At 44.3% G+C, this 18,948-nt stretch overlaps 1 protein-coding gene across 1 annotated transcript; it reads right to left on the reverse strand.

Annotated features, from left to right (window-relative positions):
* Window positions 1–49: 49 nt before the first annotated feature.
* Window positions 50–18,526, reverse strand: LOC115916925 (protein YIF1B-like; the record flags this gene model as incomplete). Its single annotated transcript, XM_030970664.1, has 9 exons — window positions 18,466–18,526; window positions 18,149–18,390; window positions 16,400–16,504; window positions 15,340–15,384; window positions 13,867–13,958; window positions 2,560–2,715; window positions 925–997; window positions 227–250; window positions 50–73 (listed from the first exon to the last, which is right to left on the reverse strand). Coding segments are annotated over exons 1-9 (780 nt in total), but the record flags the coding sequence as incomplete, so codon positions are not given.
* Window positions 18,527–18,948: the final 422 nt, after the last annotated feature.

Genomic DNA, 18,948 nt, shown 5'->3' on the forward strand with positions numbered 1-18,948 from the left:
CCAAAATTGGGAGATTTTCACCCAAAATTGGGAGATTTCAAGCCAGTACCCGGCCAGCAAACCCACGATCATCCTGCAAATGGGGCAAAAACGGGGATTTTCGTCAAAAATGAGCAAAATTGGGAGATTTATTTAAAAATAATGGGGGATTGCAACCCAAAATTGGGAAATTTTCACCCAAAATTGGGAGATTTTCACCCAAAATTGGGAGATTTCAAGCCAGTACCCGGCCAGCAGCCCCACGATCATCCTGGAAATGGGGCAAAAACCGGAAAAAACGGGGAGTTCTGTCAAAAATGAGCAAAATTGGGAGATTTCAACACAAAACTGGGGGGTTTAAACTCAAAAATGAGAGATTTCACCCCAAAATTGGGAGATTTTAACTAAAAACCCCAGGATTTTGCCCCCAAACCACCCCAAACCCAGGGGATTTCACCTCAAAAATGGGAGATTTTCATCAAAAATGGGGATTTCTATCAAAAATGGGGGGTTTTAGTTAAAACTGGGAGATTTTCACCCAAAATTGGGAGATTTCAAGCCAGTACCCGGCCAGCAGCCCCACGATCATCCTGGAAATGGGGCAAAAACGGGAAACAACGGGGATTTTCAACAAAAATGAGCAAAACTGGGAGATTTATTTAAAAATAATGGGGGATTGCAACCCAAAATTGGGAAATTTTCACCCAAAATTGGGAGATTTTCACCCAAAATTGGGAGATTTATTTAAAAATAATGGGGGATTGCAACCCAAAATTGGGAGATTTCAACTCAAAATTGGGAGATTTCAACCCAGTACCCGGCCAGCAAACCCACGATCATCCTGGAAATGGGGCAAAAACGGGGATTTTCCTCAAAAATGAGCAAAATTGGGAGATTTATTTAGAAATAATGGGGGATTGCAACCCAAAATTGGGAGATTTTCACCCAAAATTGGGAGATTTCACCCCAGTACCCGGCCCGGCCCAGGAGCAGCCCGGCCAGCAGCCCCACGATCATCCTGCAAATGGGGCAAAAACGGGGATTTTCCTCAAAAATGAGCAAAAATGAGCAAAAATAATCAAAAATGGGGGTTTTATTTAAAAATAATGGGGGATTTGAACCATAATTGGGAGATTTCAACCCAAAATTGGGAGATTTCAAGCCAGTACCCGGCCAGCAGCCCCACGATCATCCTGCAAATGGGGCAAAACCGGGGATTTTCGTCAAAAATGAGGCAAAATTGGGAGATTTATTTAAAAATAATGGGGGATTGCAACCCAAAATTGGGAGATTTCAACCCAAAATTGGGAGATTTTCACCCAAAATTGGGAGATTTCAAGCCAGTACCCGGCCAGCAGCCCCACGATCATCCTGCAAATGGGGCAAAAACGGGGATTTTCCTCAAAAATGAGCAAAAATGAGCAAAAATAATCAAAAATGGGGGTTTTATTTAAAAATAATGGGGGATTTCACCCCAAAAATGGGAGATTTTACACCAAGACCAGCCCAAAATGGGGGGATTTCAGCCCAGTACCCGGCCAGCAAACCCACGATCATCCTGGAAATGGGGCAAAAACGGGGATTTTCATCAAAAATGAGCAAAATTGGGAGATTTATTTAAAAATAATGGGGGATTGCAACCCAAAATTGGGAAATTTTAACCCAAAATTGGGAGATTTTCACCCAAAATTGGGAGATTTTCACCCAAAATTGGGAGATTTTCACCCAAAATTGGGAGATTTCAACCCAGTACCCGGCCAGCAGCCCCACGATCATCCTGCAAATGGGGCAAAAACGGGAAACAACGGGGAGTTCTGTCAAAAATGAGCAAAATTGGGAGATTTAAACACAAAACTGGGGGGTTTTAACTCAAAAATGAGAGATTTCACCCCAAAATTGGGGGATTTTGCCCCCAAACCACCCCAAAACTGGGGGATTTCTATCAAAAAACCGAGAGATTTTTATTAAAAAAATGGGGGGGTTAAAGTCAAAAATGGGAGATTAACACTCAAAATTGGGGGATTTCTGTCAAAAATTTGGGATTTTAACCCAAAAATGGGAGATTTTCATCAAAAATGGGGAATTTCTGTCAAAAATGGGGAATTTCTGTCAAAAATGAGGTAATTTTTGGGATATTTTGTAGCAATTTTTGTAGAACTTTTGTAGAATTTTTGTAGCAATTTTGTAGAATTTTTATAGCAATTTTGTAGAAATTTTTGTAGAAATTTTTGTAGAATTTTTGTAGAATTTTTGTAGAAATTTTTGTAGAATTTTTGTAGGAATTTTTATAGAATTTTTTGCAGATTTTGTGAGATTTTCCCACAAATTTTTGCCGGATTTTTTTGGTGAAAATCCCGACAATTTTTTCCACCAATTTTTGCGAATTTCGTGAGATTTTGGCACGAATTTTTTTCCGGATTTTTCGAGGAATTTTGGTGGAAATTTCGCGATATTTCCTCGAGGTTTTTGGGATATTTTACTGAATTTTTGGCGGATTTTTGCCGGGTTGTTTTTGCGATTTTCCAGGGATTTTCCCCGGGGTATTTTTGGGGTAAAACCGGGGGATTTTGGCTCACCCACCCCACGTATTTGTATCCAGCGAAGGCCACGAGGTCGATGGGGGTCAGGTCGGTGCTGACGGTGACCAGGTAGAGGCTCAGCAGGATGCTCAGCACCTCGAGCAGCAGCCAGGCCAGCGCCGAGCTCGCCACCAGCCCCAGGCTGTCCGGGGAAAATCTGCAATTCGGGGAACATTTGGGGAAAACTGGGTGAAAATTGAGCAAAAACGGGTGAAAATCGGGTGAAAATTGAGCGAAAATCGGGTGAAAAACGGGGAAAAAACAGGGAAAAAATGGGTGAAAATTGGGAAAATTTGGGGGAAAATTGGAGGAAAAACAGGAATAAATTGGTGGGAAAATGGGGAAAAAATTGGGGGAAAAGTGAGGGAAAATGGGGAAAAAATTAGGGGAAAAATGCGGGAAAATGGGGAAAATTGGGGGGAAAATGGGAAAAATTGGGGAAAAATTGGGTGAAAAACAGGAAAAAATTGGGGAAAATTGAATGAAAATGGGGGAAAAATGGGGAACAAACTTGGGGGAAAACTTGGGAAAAATTGGGGGAAAATTGGGTAAAAAACGAGGAAGAAATTGGGAGAAATTGGGGGAATATTGGGTGAAAATTGGGGGAAAAATGGGGAAAAAATGGGAAAAATTGGGTGAAAATCGGGTGAAAAACGGGGAAAAACTGAGAAAAATTCTGATTTTTGGAGGGTTTTTTGTTTTGTTTATTTGGGGATTTTTGGAGGATTTTGGGGGGGTTTTTGAGGTTTTTTTGGGGGATTTTTGGGGGTTTGTTGGGGTTTTTGGGGTGGGTTTGGCTCAGCAGGATGCTCAGCACCTCGAGCAGCAGCCAGGCCAGCGCCGAGCTCGCCACCAGCCCCAGGCTGGCCGGGGAAAATCTGCAATTCGGGGAACATTTGGGGAAAACTGGGTGAAAATTGAGCAAAAATCGGGTGAAAATCGGGGAAAAAACAGGGAAAAAATGGGTGAAAATTGGGGAAATTTTGGGGGAAAATTGGAGGAAAAACGGGAATAAATTGGTGGGAAAATGGGGAAAAAATTGGGGGAAAAGTGGGGGAAAATGGGGAAAAAATTAGGGGAAAAATGCGGGAAAATGGGGAAAAATTGGGGGGAAAAATGGGAAAAATTGGGGAAAAATTGGGTGAAAAACAGGAAAAAATTGGGGAAAATTGAATGAAAATGGGGGAAAAATGGGGAACAAACTTGGGGGAAAACTTGGGAAAAATTGGGGGAAAATTGGGTAAAAAACGAGGAAAAAATTGGGAGAAATTGGGGAATATTGGGTGAAAATTGGGGGAAAAATGGGGAAAAAATGGGAAAAATTGGGTGAAAATCGGGTGAAAAACGGGGAAAAACTGGAGAAAAATTCTGATTTTTGGAGGGTTTTTTGTTTTGTTTATTTGGGGATTTTTGGAGGAGTTTTTGGGGGTTTTTGAGGTTTTTTTGGGGTTTTTTGGGGGTTTGTTGGGGTTTTGGGGTGGGTTTGGCTCAGCAGGATGCTCAGCACCTCGAGCAGCAGCCAGGCCAGCGCCGAGCTCGCCACCAGCCCCAGGCTGGCCGGGGAAAATCTGCAATTCGGGGAACATTTGGGGAAAACTGGGTGAAAATTGAGCAAAAATCGGGTGAAAATCGGGTGAAAATTGAGCGAAAATCGGGTGAAAAACGGGGAAAAAACAGGGAAAAAATGGGTGAAAATTGGGGAAAATTTGGGGGAAAATTGGAGGAAAAACGGGAATAAATTGGTGGGAAAATGGGGAAAAAATTAGGGGAAAAATGCGGGAAAATGGGGAAAATTGGGGGAAAAATGGGAAAAATTGGGGAAAAATTGGGTGAAAAACAGGAAAAAATTGGGGAAAATTGAATGAAAATGGGGGAAAAATGGGGAACAAACTTGGGGGAAAACTTGGGAAAAATTGGGGGAAAATTGGGTAAAAAACGAGGAAAAAATTGGGAGAAATTGGGGAATATTGGGTGAAAATTGGGGGAAAAATGGGGAAAAAATGGGGAAAAATTGGGAAAAATTGGGTGAAAATCGGGTGAAAAACGGGGAAAAAACGGAGAAAAAATCGAATTTTTGGAGGGTTTTTTGTCTTGTTTATTTGGGGATTTTTGGAGGATTTTTGGGGGGATTTTTGAGGTTTTTTTGGAGGGATTTTTTGGGGGATTTTTGGGGTTTTTGGGGGAGTTTTGGGGGGTTTGTTGGGGTTTTTGGGGTGGGTTTGGCTCAGCAGGATGCTCAGCACCTCGAGCAGCAGCCAGGCCAGCGCCGAGCTCGCCACCAGCCCCAGGCTGGCCGGGGAAAATCTGAAAATTTAACCCGAAATTTTAGGGTTTTAGGTGGGAAAAAATTGGGAAAAAATCCAGTGAAAATTGGGGAAAATTTGGGGGAAAATTGGGTGAAAAATGGGGAAAAACAGGGGAAAATCGGGTGAAAATTGAGTGAAAAATCAGGTGAAAAACGTGGAAAAAATGGGAAAAAATTGGGTGAAAATTGGGAAAAAATCGGGTCCAAATTGGCTGAAAATTGAGGAAAATTTGGGGAAAAATCGGGTGAAAAACGGGGAAAAATGGGTGAAAAATGGGAAAAATTGGGTGAAAATTGGGGGAAACTTGGGGGAAAATTTGGGGGAAATTGGGTGAAAAACGGGAAAAAATTGGGGAAAATTGAATGAAAATGGGGGAAAAATGGGGAACAAACTTGGGGAAAACTTGGGAAAAATTGGGGGAAAATTGGGTAAAAAACGAGGAAAAAATTGGGAGAAATTGAGGGAATATTGGGTGAAAATTGGGGGAAAAATGGGGAAAAAATGGGAAAAATTGGGAAAAATCGGGTGAAAATCGGGTGAAAAACGGGGAAAAAACTGAGAAAAAATCGAATTTTTGGAGGGTTTTTTGTCTTGTTTATTTGGGGATTTTTGGAGGATTTTTGGGGGGAATTTTGAGGTTTTTTTGGGGGGATTTTTGGGGGAATTTTGGGGTTTTTGGGGATTTTGGGGGTTTGTTGGGGTTTTTGGGGTGGGTTTGGCTCAGCAGGATGCTCAGCACCGAGCAGCAGCCAGGCCAGCGCCGAAGCCCACCAGCCCCAGGCTGGCGGGGAAAATCTGCGGAGTGGGAACATTTGGGGAAAACTGGGTGAAAATTGAAAAAAAACCGGTGAAAATCGGGTGAAAATTGAGCGAAAATCGGGTGAAAAACGGGGAAAAAACAGGGAAAAAATGGGTGAAAATTGGGGAAATTTGGGGAAAAATCGGGTGAAAAACGGGGAAAAATGGGTGAAAAATGGGAAAAATTGGGTGAAAATTGGGGGAAATTTGGGGGAAAATTTGGGGGGAAATTGGGTGAAAAATGGGAAAAAATTGGTGGAAAAATGGGTGAAAAATGGGGAAAAATTGGAGGAAATTGGGGAAAAATTGGGAGAAAATCGGGTGAAAAACGGGGAAAAACTGAGAAAAATTCGGATTTTTGGAGGGTTTTTTGTTTTGTTTATTTGGGGATTTTGGAGGATTTTGGGGGCTTTGAGGTTTTTGGGGGATTTTTGGGGGTTTGTTGGGGTTTTTGGGGTGGGTTTGGCTCAGCAGGATGCTCAGCACCTCGAGCAGCAGCCAGGCCAGCGCCGAGCTCGCCACCAGCCCCAGGCTGGCCGGGGAATATCTGAAAATTTAACCCGAAATTTTAGGGTTTTAGGTGGGAAAAATTGGGAAAAATCCAGTGAAAATTGGGGGAAAATTTGGGGAAAATTGGGTGAAAAATGGGGAAAAAACGGGTGAAAAACAGGGAAAAAACAGGGGAAAATCGGGTGAAAATTGAGTGAAAAATCAGGTGAAAAACGGGGAAAAAATGGGAAAAAATCAAATGAAAATTGGGAAAAAATCGGGTCCAAATTGGCTGAAAATTGAGGAAAATTTGGGGAAAAATCGGGTGAAAAACGGGGAAAAATGGGTGAAAAATGGGAAAAATTGGGTGAAAATTGGGGGAAACTTGGGGGAAAATTTGGGGGAAATTGGGTGAAAAATGGGAAAAAATTGGGGAAAATTGAATGAAAATGGGGGAAAAATGGGGAACAAACTTGGGGGAAAACTTGGGAAAAATTGGGGGAAAATTGGGTAAAAAACGAGGAAAAAATTGGGAGAAATTGAGGGAATATTGGGTGAAAATTGGGGGAAAAATGGGGAAAAAATGGGGAAAAAATGGGGAAAAATCGGGTGAAAATCGGGTGAAAATCGGGTGAAAAACGGGGAAAAAACTGGAGAAAAAATCGAATTTTTGGAGGGTTTTTTGTCTTGTTTATTTGGGGATTTTTGGAGGATTTTTGGGGGGAATTTTGAGGTTTTTTTGGGGGGATTTTTGGGGGATTTTTGGGGTCTTTGGGGAGTTTTGGGGGTTTGTTGGGGTTTTGGGGTGGGTTTGGCTCAGCAGGATGCTCAGCACCTCGAGCAGCAGCCAGGCCAGCGCCGAGCTCGCCACCAGCCCCAGGCTGGCCGGGGAAAATCTGAAAATTTAACCCGAAATTTCAGGGTTTTAGGTGGGAAAAATTGGGAAAAAATCGGGTGAAAATTGGGGAAAATTTGGGGGAAAATTGGGTGAAAAATGGGGAAAAAACGGGTGAAAAACAGGGAAAAAACAGGGGAAAATCGGGTGAAAATTGAGTGAAAAATCAGGTGAAAAACGGGGAAAAAATGGGAAAAATTCGGGTGAAAATCGGGGAAAAAACGCGGAAAAAACGGGGAAAAGGGGTGAAAAATGGGAAAAAAATCGGGTGAAAATTGGGAAAAATCAGGTGCAAATTGGCTGAAAATTGAGGAAAATTTGGGGAAAAAATGGGGTGAAAAACGGGGAAAAATGGGTGAAAATGGGAAAATTGGGTGAAAATTGGGGAAATTTGGGGAAAATTTGGGGGAAATTGGGTGAAAAATGGGAAAAAATTGGTGGAAAATGGGTGAAAAATGGGGAAAAATTGGAGGAAATTGGGGAAAAATTGGGAGAAAATCGGTGAAAACGGGGGAAAAACTGAGAAAAATCCTGATTTTTGGAGGGTTTTTTGTTTTGTTTATTTGGGGATTTTTGGAGGATTTTTGGGGGGATTTTTGAGGTTTTTTTGGAGGATTTTTGGGGGGGTTTTTGAGGTTTTTTTGGGGGATTTTTGGGGGGTTTGTTGGGGTTTTGGGGTGGGTTTGGCCTCAGCAGGATGCTCAGCACTCGAGCAGCAGCCAGGCCAGCGCGAAGCCACCAGCCCCAGGCTGGCCGGGGAATATCTGAAAATTTAAACCCGAAATTTTAGGGTTTTAGGTGGGAAAAAATTGGGAAAAAATCCAGTGAAAATTGGGGAAAATTTGGGGGAAAATTGGGTGAAAAATGGGGAAAAAACGGGTGAAAAACAGGGAAAAAACAGGGGAAAATCGGGTGAAAATTGAGTGAAAAATCAGGTGAAAACGGGGAAAAAATGGGAAAAAATCAAATGAAAATTGGGAAAAATCGGGTCCAAATTGGCTGAAAATTGAGGAAAATTTGGGGAAAAATCGGTGAAAACGGGAAAAATGGGTGAAAAATGGGAAAAATTGGGTGAAAATTGGGGAAACTTGGGGAAAATTTGGGGGAAATTGGGTGAAAAATGGGAAAAAATTGGGGAAAATTGAATGAAAATGGGGAAAATGGGGAACAAACTTGGGGAAAACTTGGGAAAAATTGGGGAAAAATTGGGTAAAACGAGGAAAAAAATTGGGGAGAAATTGAGGAATATTGGGTGAAAATTGGGGAAAAATGGGAAAAAATGGGGAAAAAATGGGGAAAAATCGGGTGAAAATCGGGTGAAAATCGGGTGAAAACGGGGAAAAACGGAGAAAAAAGAAGAAATTTTTGGAGTGGTTTTTGTCTTGTTTATTTGGGATTTTTTGATGATTTTTGGGGATTTTGAGGTTTTTGGGGATTTTGGGGGTTTTTGGGGTTTTGGGGAGTTTTGGGGGTTTGTTGGGGCTTTGGGGTGGGTTTGGCTCAGCAGGATGCTCAGCACCTCGAGCAGCAGCCAGGCCAGCCGCCGAAGCTCGAGCCACCAGCCCCAGGCTGGCCGGGGAAAAATCTGAAAATTTAACCCGAAATTTCAGGGTTTTAGGTGGGAAAAAATTGGGAAAAAATCGGGTGAAAATTGGGGAAAATTTGGGGGAAAATTGGGTGAAAAATGGGGAAAAAACGGGTGAAAAACAGGGAAAAAACAGGGGAAAATCGGGTGAAAATTGAGTGAAAAATCAGGTGAAAAACGGGGAAAAAATGGGAAAAATTCGGGTGAAAATCGGGGAAAAAACGCGGAAAAAACGGGGAAAAGGGGTGAAAAATGGGAAAAAATCGGGTGAAAATTGGGAAAAAATCAGGTGCAAATTGGCTGAAAATTGAGGAAAATTTGGGGAAAAATGGGGTGAAAAACGGGGAAAAATGGGTGAAAAATGGGAAAAATTGGGTGAAAATTGGGGGAAATTTGGGGGAAAATTTGGGGAAATTGGGTGAAAAATGGGAAAAAATTGGTGGAAAAATGGGTGAAAAATGGGGAAAAATTGGAGGAAATTGGGGAAAAATTGGGAGAAAATCGGGTGAAAAACGGGGAAAAACTGAGAAAAATTCTGATTTTTGGAGGGTTTTTTGTTTTGTTTATTTGGGGATTTTTGGAGGATTTTGGGGGGGTTTTTGAGGTTTTTTTGGGGGATTTTTGGGGGTTTGTTGGGGTTTTTGGGGTGGGTTTGGCTCAGCAGGATGCTCAGCACCTCGAGCAGCAGCCAGGCCAGCGCCGAGCTCGCCACCAGCCCCAGGCTGGCCGGGGAATATCTGAAAATTTAACCCGAAATTTTAGGTTTTAGGTGGGAAAAATTGGGAAAAAATCCAGTGAAAATTGGGGGAAAATTTGGCGAAAATTGGGTGAAAATGGGGAAAAACGGGTGAAAAACAGGGAAAAAACAGGGGAAAATCGGGTGAAAATTGAGTGAAAAATCAGGTGAAAAACGGGGAAAAAATGGGAAAAAATAAAATGAAAATTGGGAAAAAATCGGGTCCAAATTGGCTGAAAATTGAGGAAAATTTGGGGAAAAATCGGGTAAAAACGGGGAAAAATGGGTGAAAAATGGGAAAAATTGGGTGAAAAATTGGGGAAACTTGGGGAAAATTTGGGGAAATTGGGTGAAAAACGGGAAAAAATTGGGGAAAATTGAATGAAAATGGGGGAAAAATGGGGAACAAACTTGGGGGAAAACTTGGGAAAAATTGGGGGAAAATTGGGTAAAAAACGAGGAAAAAATTGGGAGAAATTGGGGGAATATTGGGTGAAAATTGGGGGAAAAATGGGGAAAAAATGGGGAAAAAATTGGGGAAAATCGGTGAAAATCGGTGAAAACGGGGAAAAACTGAGAAAAATCGGAATTTTTGGAGGGTTTTTTGTCTTGTTTATTTGGGGATTTTTTGGAGGATTTTTGGGGGATTGAGGTTTTGGGGATTTTGGGGATTTTTGGGGTTTTTGGGGGATTTTTGGGGGTTTGTTGGGGTTTTTGGGGTGGGTTTGGCTCAGCAGGATGCTCAGCACCTCGAGCAGCAGCCAGGCCAGCGCCGAGCTCGCCACCAGCCCCAGGCTGTCCGGGGAAAATCTGCAATTCGGGGAACATTTGGGGAAAATTGGGTGAAAATTGAGCAAAAATCGGGTGAAAACGGGAAAAACAGGGAAAAATGGGTGAAAATTGGGGAAATTTTGGGGAAAATTGGAGGAAAACGGAATAAATTGGTGGAAAAATGGGGAAAAAATTGGGGAAAAACGGGGAAAATGGGGAAAATTGGGGAAAATGGGAAAATTGGGAAAAATTAGGTGAAAACAGGAAAAAAATTGGAAAAATTGAATGAAAATGGGGAAAAATGGGGAACAAACTTGGGGGAAAACTTGGGAAAAATTGGGGGAAAATTGGGTAAAAAACGAGGAAAAAATTGGGAGAAATTGGGGGAATATTGGGTCAAAATTGGGGGAAAAATGGGGAAAAAATGGGAAAAATTGGGTGAAAATCGGGTGAAAACGGGGAAAACCGGAGAAAAAATCGAATTTTTGATGGGTTTTTGTCTTGTTGATTTTTATTTTGGGGATTTTGGAGGATTTTTGGGGGGGTTTTTGAGGTTTTTTGGGGGGATTTTTGGGGGGTTTGTTGGGGTTTTTGGGGTGGGTTTGGCTCAGCAGGATGCTCAGCAGCAGCCTGGCCAGCGCCGAGCTCGCCACCAGCCCCAGGCTGGCCGGGGAAAATCTGCAATTCGGGGAACATTTGGGTGAAAAACAGGAAAAAATTAGGGAAAAAAAGGGGGAAAAATGGGAAAAAATTGGGTGAAAATTGAGCGAAAATCGGGTGAAAAATGGGGAAAAAACGGGAAAAAATCGGGTGAAAATTGGGAATAAATTGGTGGGAAAATGGGGAAAAAATTGGGGGAAAAATGGGGGAAAATGGGGAAAATTGTGAGAAAATTGGGTGAAAATCGGGTGAAAACGGGAAAAAACGGGGGAAAAAAGCGGGAAAAATGGGAAACAATCGGGTGAAAGTTGGGGAAAATTTGGGGGAAAATTGGGTGAAAAATGGGGGAAAAAATTGGTGGAAAAATGGGGAAAAAATTGGGGGAAAAGTGGGGGAAAATGGGGAAAATTGGGTGAAAGATGGGAAAAATTGGGAGAAAATTGAGTGAAAATTGGGTGAAAGATGGGAAAACTTGGGTGAACATTGGGGAAAAGTTGGTGGAAAAATGGGGAAAAATTTGGGGGAAAATTGGGGAAAATTAGGTGAAAAATGGGGGAAAACTGGAGAAAAATTGGGGAAAAATTGGGTGAAAATTGAGTGAAAATCGGGTGAAAATTGGGGAAAATTTGGGGAAAATTGGGGAAAATTTGGGGAAAATTGGGGAAAATTTGGGAAAAAATCTGGTGAAAATCGGGGAAAAACGGAAAAACGGGTGAAAAATGGGAAAAATTGGGGGAAGACTGGGAGAAAAATGGGAAAAATTGGGAGAAAATTGGGTGAAAAACGGGGAAAATTGGAGAAAAGTTGTGGGGAAAATTGGGTGAAAAATGGGTGAAAAACGGGGAGAAAATGGGTAAAAAATGGGTGAAAAACTGGGAAAAAATTGGGGGAAAAATGGGGAAAAAATGGGGAAAAATTGGGAGAAAATTGGGAGAAAATCAGGTGAAAAACGGGGAAAAACAGAGGAAAAATTCCGATTTTTTGAGGGTTTTTTGTTTTGTTTATTTGGGGATTTTTGGAGGATTTTTTGGGGGATTTTTGGGATTTTTGGGGGATTTTTGGGGGGTTTGTTGGGGTTTTTGGGGTGGGTTTGGCTCCCTTTTTGGGGGAAAAAGGGAATTTTTGGGGAGAAAAAAGGGAATTTTTTAGGGGTAAAAAAAGGAATTTTCGAGGGAAAAAGGAGGAATTTTGGGGGAAAAAGGGAATTATTGGGGGAAAAAGGAATTTTATTTTTGGAGAAAAAAAGGGAATTTTGGGAGAAAAAAGGTGGAATTTTGGGGGGGAAAAACGGGAATTTGAGGGGGAAAAAATGAATTTTTAGTGGAAAAAAGGGGAATTCTTTTGGGGGGAAAAAAGGGAATTTTTTGGGGTAAAAAAGGGGGAATTTGGGGGGGAAAAAAAGGGAATTTTTGGCAAAAAAGAAGGGAATTTTTGGGGGAAAAAAGGGAATTTTGGGGGTAAAAAGGAATTTTTGGGGAGAAAAGAGGGGAATTTTTGGGGGTAAAAAATGGAATTTTTGGGGGTAAAAAGGGAATTTTGGGGGTAAAAAAAGGGAATTTTTGGGGTGAAAAAGGGTATTTTTTGGGGTGAAAAAGGGAATTTTTTGGGGTGAAAAAGGGAATTTTTGGGGGGTAAAAAAGGGAATTTTTGGGGAAAAAATGAATTTCTAGTGGAAAAAAGAGGAATTCTTTTTGGGGAAAAAAAGGGAATTATTGGGGGAAAAAGGAATTTTTTTTTGGGGGGTAAAAAAGGGAATTTTTGGGGTAAAAAGGGAATTTTGGGGGTAAAAGGGGAATTTTTGGGGTAAAAAAGGGAATTTTGGGGGTAAAAAGGGAAATTTTTTGGGGAAAAATGAATTTTTAGTGGAAAAAAGAGGAATTCTTTTGGGAAAAAAAAGGAATTATTGGGGGAAAAAGGAATTTTGTTTTTGGGGGGTAAAAAGGGAATTTTTGGGGGGAAAAGGAATTTTTGGGGGGGAAAAAAGGGAATTTGAGGGGGAAAAATGAATTTTTAGTGGAAAAAAGGGGAATTCTTTTGGGTGCAAAAAAGGATTTTTTGGGGGTAAAAAGGGAATTTTGGGGGAAAAAAGGGAATTTTGGGGGGAAAAAAGGGAATTTTGGGGGTAAAAAAGGGAATTTTGGGGGGAAAAAAGGGAATTTTGGGAAGAAAAAGGGAATTTTTGGCAAAAAAGAAGGGAATTTTTTGGTGAAAAAAAGGAAATTTTGGGGGTAAAAAGGGAATTTTTTTGGGGAGAAAAGAGGGGAATTTTTGGGGGGAAAAAAGGGGGAATTTTGGGGGGAAAAAAGGGAATTTTTGAAAAAAAAAAGGGAATTTTTGGGGGTAAAAAGGGGAATTTTTTGGGGGTAAAAAGGGGAATTTTTGGGGGTGAAAAAGGGAATTTTGGGGGTAAAAAAGGGAATTTTTGGGGAAAAAATGAATTTTTTGTGGAAAAAAAAGGAATTCTTTTTGTGGAAAAAAAGGGAATTATTGGGGGGAAAAAGGAATTTTGTTTTTGGGGGGAAAAAAGGGAATTTTTGGGGTAAAAAAGGAATTTTGGGGGGTAAAAAGGGAATTTTTTGGGGGAGAAAAGAGGGGAATTTTTGGGGGTAAAAAATGGAATTTTTGGGGTAAAAAAGGGAATTTTTGGGGTGAAAAAAGGGAATTTTTGGGGTGAAAAAGGGAATTTTTTGGGGTGAAAAAGGGAATTTTTGAGGGGTAAAAAAGGGAATTTTTGGGGAAAAAATGAATTTCTAGTGGAAAAAAGAGGAATTCTTTTTGGGGAAAAAAAGGGAATTATTGGGGGAAAAAGGAATTTTTGTTTTGGGGGGGTAAAAGGGAATTTTTGGGGTAAAAAAGGGAATTTTGGGGGTAAAAAAGGGAAATTTTTTGGGGAAAAAAGGGGGAATTTTGGGGGGAAAAAAGGGAATTTTTGAAAAAAAAAAAGGGAATTTTTTGGGGGTAAAAAGGGGAATTTTTTGGGGGTAAAAAGGGGAATTTTTTGGGGGTAAAAAGGGGAATTTTTTGGGGGTAAAAAGGGAATTTTGGGGGTAAAAAAGGGAATTTTGTACCTGTTTTGGGTGCCCAGAGCGAGGCCGGCCAGGAGGATGTAGGTGAGGAAAGCCATGGCTGGGAGGGAGAAATTGGGGAATTTGGGGTTTTTGGGGGAATTTTGGGGCTTTTTTTGGGGAATTTTGGGAATTTTGGGGTTTTTTGGGGGAATTTTGGGGAATTTGGGGAGGTTTTTTTGGGAATTTTGGAGCTTTTTTTGGAATTATTGGGAATTTTGGGGGGGGAATTTTGGAGCTTTTTTAGGAATTATTGGGAATTTTGGATTTTTTGGGGGGAATTTTGGGGAATTTGGGGGTTTCTGGGGGGAATTTTGGAGCTTTTTTTGGAATTTTGGAGCTTTTTTTGGAATTTTGGAGCTTTTTTTGGAATTTTTTTGAATTTTGGGGTTTTTTGGGGGGAATTTTGGAGCTTTTTTTGGATTTTATGGGAATTTTGGGGGGAATTTTGAAGCTTCTTTTGGAATTTTGGAGCTTTTTTTTTAATTTTATGGGAATTTTGGGGTTTTTGGGGGGAATTTTGGAGCTTTTTTTGGATTTTTTGGGAATTTTGGGAGTTTCAAGGAGTTTGGGGGAAAATTTGGGGTTTTTTGGGGGGAGATTTTGAGAGATTTGGGGAGAAGTTTAGGAATTTTTGGAAGAAATTTTTGGGGGGATTTTTGAGAATTTTTTGGGGTTTTTGGGGGTCCTGAGTTGGATTTTGGGGTCCCGGGGCAGATTTTGGGATCCCAGAGCAGATTTTGGGGTCCCGGGGCAGATTTTGGGGTCCCGAATTAAATTTTGGAGTTCCAGAGCAGATTTGGGGTTCCCAGGGCAGATTTTGGGGTCCCAAGCTGGATTTTGGGGTTTTTTGGGGGTCCTGAGATGGATTTTGGGGTTCCCAGGGTGGATTTTGGGGGTTTTGGGGTCCCAAGCTGGATTTGGGGTTCCCAGGGCAGATTTTGGGGTTCCCAAGCCGGATTTTTGGGGTTCCAGGGCAGATTTGGGTTCCCAGCTGGATTTTTGGGGTCCCAGGGCAGATTTTGGGGTCCCCAGGGCGGATTTTGGGGTTCCAGGGCAGATTTTGGGGTCCTGAGTTGAATTTTGGGGTCCCAGGGCAGATTTTGGGGTCCCAGGGCGGATTTTGGGGTCCCAGGGCAGATTTTGGGGTCCCAGGGCCAATTTTGGGGTTCCAGAGCAGATATGGGGTTCCCAGAGCAGATTTTTGGGTCCTGAGTTGAATTTTGGGGTCCCAGGGCAGATTTTGGGTCCCAGGGATTTTGGGCCGGGATGGAGAGATGGGGTCCCGGCAGATTGGGTCCTGAGTTGAATTTTGGGGTCCCAGGGCAGATTTTGGGGTCCCAGGCAGATTTTGGGTTCCAGGGGTTTTGGGGGCCTGGGGTGGGTTTTGGGGGGATTTTGGGGTCCCAGGGCGATTTTGGGGTCCCGGGTGGATTTTGGGGTTCCCTACGGATGTAGGAGCGGGGGTCGCGAGGGCTCCGGAGCCACCGGGCTGTCCTGCTGGTACCGCACCTGCCAGTCCTGGGCGACAGGGACCCCAAAGTGACCCCAAAACCACCCCAAAGTGACCCCAAAGTGACCCCAAATACCCCAAAGTGACCCCAAAATGACCCCAAAATCACCCCAAAATGACCCCAAATACCCCAAAACCCAAAATGACCCCAAATACCCCAAAATGACCCAAAATACCCCAAATACCCCAAAATGACCCCAAATCCCAGTCCCTCCCAGTTTACCCCAGTCCCTCCCAGTCCCTCCCCCAGTTCATTCCCAGTATCCCCAAACCCTCTCCCACTTCCCCCCAGTTCCCTCCCAGTACCCCCCAGTCCCCACAAATCCTCTCCCAGTCCCTCCCAGTTTGTCCCAGTCCCTCAGTTTCCCATTCCCAGTCCCTCCCAGTCGCTCCCAGTCTCTCCCAGTTCATTCCCAGTCCATCCCAGTTCCCTCCCAGTAACTCCCAGTCCCTCCCAGTTCATTCCCAGTACCCCCAAATCCCCTCCCAGTCCCTCCCAGTTCACCCAGTTCCTCCCAGTTCATCCGTCCCCCAGTCCCCCCCAAATTCCCCCCCTCCCAATCTCTCCCAGTTCCCTCCCAGTTATTCCCAGTCCCTCCCAGTTCCCCAGTTTCCCATTCCCAGTCCATCCCAGTCCATCCCAGTTTGTCCCAGTCCCTCCCAGTTATTCCCAATCCCTCAGTTTCCCATTCCCCAGTCCCTCCCAGTTCATTCCCAGTCCCTCCCAATCCCCTCCCCCCCCCCCCAGTCCCTCCCAGTCCCCAGTCCCCCCCAGTTTCCCATTCCCAGTCCATCCCAGTCCCCCATTCCCCCCCAGTCCCTCCCAGTCCCCCCAGTTCCCCCCAGTTCCCTCCCAGTCCCCCCCCCAGTCCCTCCCATTCCCTCCCAGTCCCCCCAGTCCCTCCCAGTCCTTCCCAGTTCCCCCCAGTCCCCCCAGTCCTTCCCCCCAGTCCCCCAGTTCCCTCCCAGTTCCCTCCCCAGTCCCTCCCAGTCCCTCCCAGTCCGTCCCAGTTCCCCCAGTACCCGGTGGCCGTAGGGGAAGACGAGCAGCCGCAGTTTCCTGCCCACGTACACGGTGTCCACAGCAAAGTAATACTTGAGGCGGCTCACGGGCACCCAGCGGCCCAGCTGCGGCACATTCCCAGTCCACACCAGTCCACACCAGTCCACACCAGTCCACACCAGTTCACACCCAGTTTTCCCCTTTTTTTCCCCTTTTTTCCCCGTTTTTCTCCCATTTTTCCCTGATTTTTCCCCAATTTTTCTTCCCTTTTTTCCCCTTTTTTCCCCTTTTTCCCCATTTTTCCCCGATTTTTTCCCCGATTTTTCTTCCCTTTTTTCCCCTTATTTTCTCCCTTTTTCCCCAATTTTTCTCCCATTTTTTCCTTGATTTTTCTTCCCTTTTTCCCCCAAATTTTCTCCCCTTTCCCCCCAATTTTTCTCCCCTTTTTTCCCCATTTTTTCTTCCCTTTTTTCCCCTTTTTTCCCGTTTTTCTCCCATTTTCCCCCATTATTTTTCCCTTTTTTCCCATTTTCCCCCATTATTTTACCCTTTTTTCCCTTTTTTTTCCCCATTTTTCCCCCGTTTTTCCCTGATTTTTCCCCAAATTTTCTTCCCTTTTTTCCCATTTTTTCCTCATTTCTCCCCATTGTTTTCCCCCTTTTCCCCCATTATTTTACCGTTTTTTCCCTGTTTTTCCCCATTTTTTCCCCATTTTTCTCCCTTATTTTCCTTTTTTTTCCCGATTTTTTTCCCATTTTTTTCCCCTTTTTTCCCCATTTTCTTCCCTTTTTTCCCCATTATTTTCCCCTTTTTTCCCCATTTTCCCCCATTGTTTTCCCCCTTTTCCCCATTATTTTACCCTTTTTTTCCCATTTTTCCCCATTTTTTCCCCATTTTTCTCCCATTTTTCCCCCAATTTTTCTTCCCTTTTTTCCCCATTATTTTCCCATTTTCTCCCATTTTTCTCCCATTTTTTCCCCGTTTTTCTCCCATTTTTCCCCCATTATTTTCCCCATTTTCCCCCATTATTTTCCCCCTTTTTTCCCCATTTTTTCTTCCCCTTTTTCTTCCCTTTTCCCCCTCATTTTCCCCCGTTTTTCTCCCGGGGTTTTTTCCCCATTTTCCCCCTTTTTCCCCCATTTTTCTCTCAATTTCCCCCCCCCCACTTCCCCCATTTTACCCCAATTTTGCCCAATTTTATTCCGTTTTTCCCCAATTTTCCCTGAATTTTACCCCATTTTTGCCCCATTTCCCCCCCTCGTTTCCCCCCTTTTTTCTCCCATTTCCCCGGGTTTTTTCCCCCCATTTCCCCCCAGTTTTCCTCCAATTTTCCCCCCATTTTTCCCCCTTTTTTCTCTCCATTTTCCCCCCACATCCCCGGGTTTTTTCCCCCATTTTCCCCCCTTTTTCCCCCATTTCCCTGGGGTTTTTTTCCCCCATTTTCCCCCCAACTTTACCCCATTTTTTCCCCATTTTATCTCAATTTTCCCCCAATTTTCCCCCCATTTCCCAGGGGTTTTTCCCCCCATTCCTCCCCCTTTTTTCCCCCATTTTCCCCTCGTTTTTCTCTCAATTTTCCCCGAATTTCCCCCCATTTCCCCTGGGTTTTTTTTTCCCCATTCCTCCCCAATTTTTCCCCCCATTTTCCCCTCGTTTTTCTCTCAATTTCACCCCAATTTTTCCCCCCATTTCCCCCCCATTTTTCCCCCGTTTTTCCCCCAATTTCCCCCCGGTTCTCCCCCGTTCCCTGCCGTTCTCCCGTCACTCACGTTCCCCTCCACATGCGAGGCCAGGCTGCTCCCGTAGGCCGCGGCCAGCGAGCTCACGGGCTCGGCCAGGAACGCCCCGGGCGGCCCGAACGGCGCCGACGATGATGAAGATGACGAAGCCGACGAGGCCGAAGGCGGCGGCGGAGCCCCGAACCCGCGGCCCGGTGAGGCCCCGGTAGCGCTCGTATCCTCGAACAGAGGCCGCGGATCGGCCAAGCGAGCGGGCCCGCGGCGTTTTGGGGCTAAAAACGAAGAGAAAAGTCAATTTTAGAAAGTTTTAAACCCCAATTTCCCTCACGGCGCCGCCCGCAACTCACGGGGAGCTGCGGGGTCCATGGCGGCGGCGGCGGCGCTTCCGGGTTCGGCCGTACCGGGAGGTCACGTGGGGAAACGGGAGGTTGTGATTGGCTGATAGAGCGGAAGTTGTGCCCGGAGTTAAGATGGCGGCGGTGCCAAGAGTTACAAGATGGCGGCCGCGGCGTTCCGGTTGTTTCCATGGCAACGGAGGCCCAGCGGGTTCGTGGCTGCTCGGAGTGTCCCCAAAATGTCCCCAGAGGTGTCGCCAACGCTGCTGGATCCGCCGGAGCCTCACGGGCTCCGGTAGGGTCCAGAATGGCGGCACTTCCGGGTTCGGCCACCGGCAGTCACGTGGGGAAGGCGGAAGGTTATGATTGGCTGAGAGGGCGGAAGTTGTTGGCGGAGAGGCGAGCTCGTGCCCGGAGTCAAGATGGCGGCCGTGCCACGCTGGGGTTGCCATGGTAACGGGGGGTGCCCGCCGGGGGTGTCCCCAAGGCCCCAAT

The sequence above is a fragment of the Camarhynchus parvulus genome, unplaced genomic scaffold, assembly GCF_901933205.1.
Source record: "Camarhynchus parvulus unplaced genomic scaffold, STF_HiC, whole genome shotgun sequence".
Classification (NCBI taxonomy): Eukaryota; Metazoa; Chordata; class Aves; order Passeriformes; family Thraupidae; genus Camarhynchus; species Camarhynchus parvulus.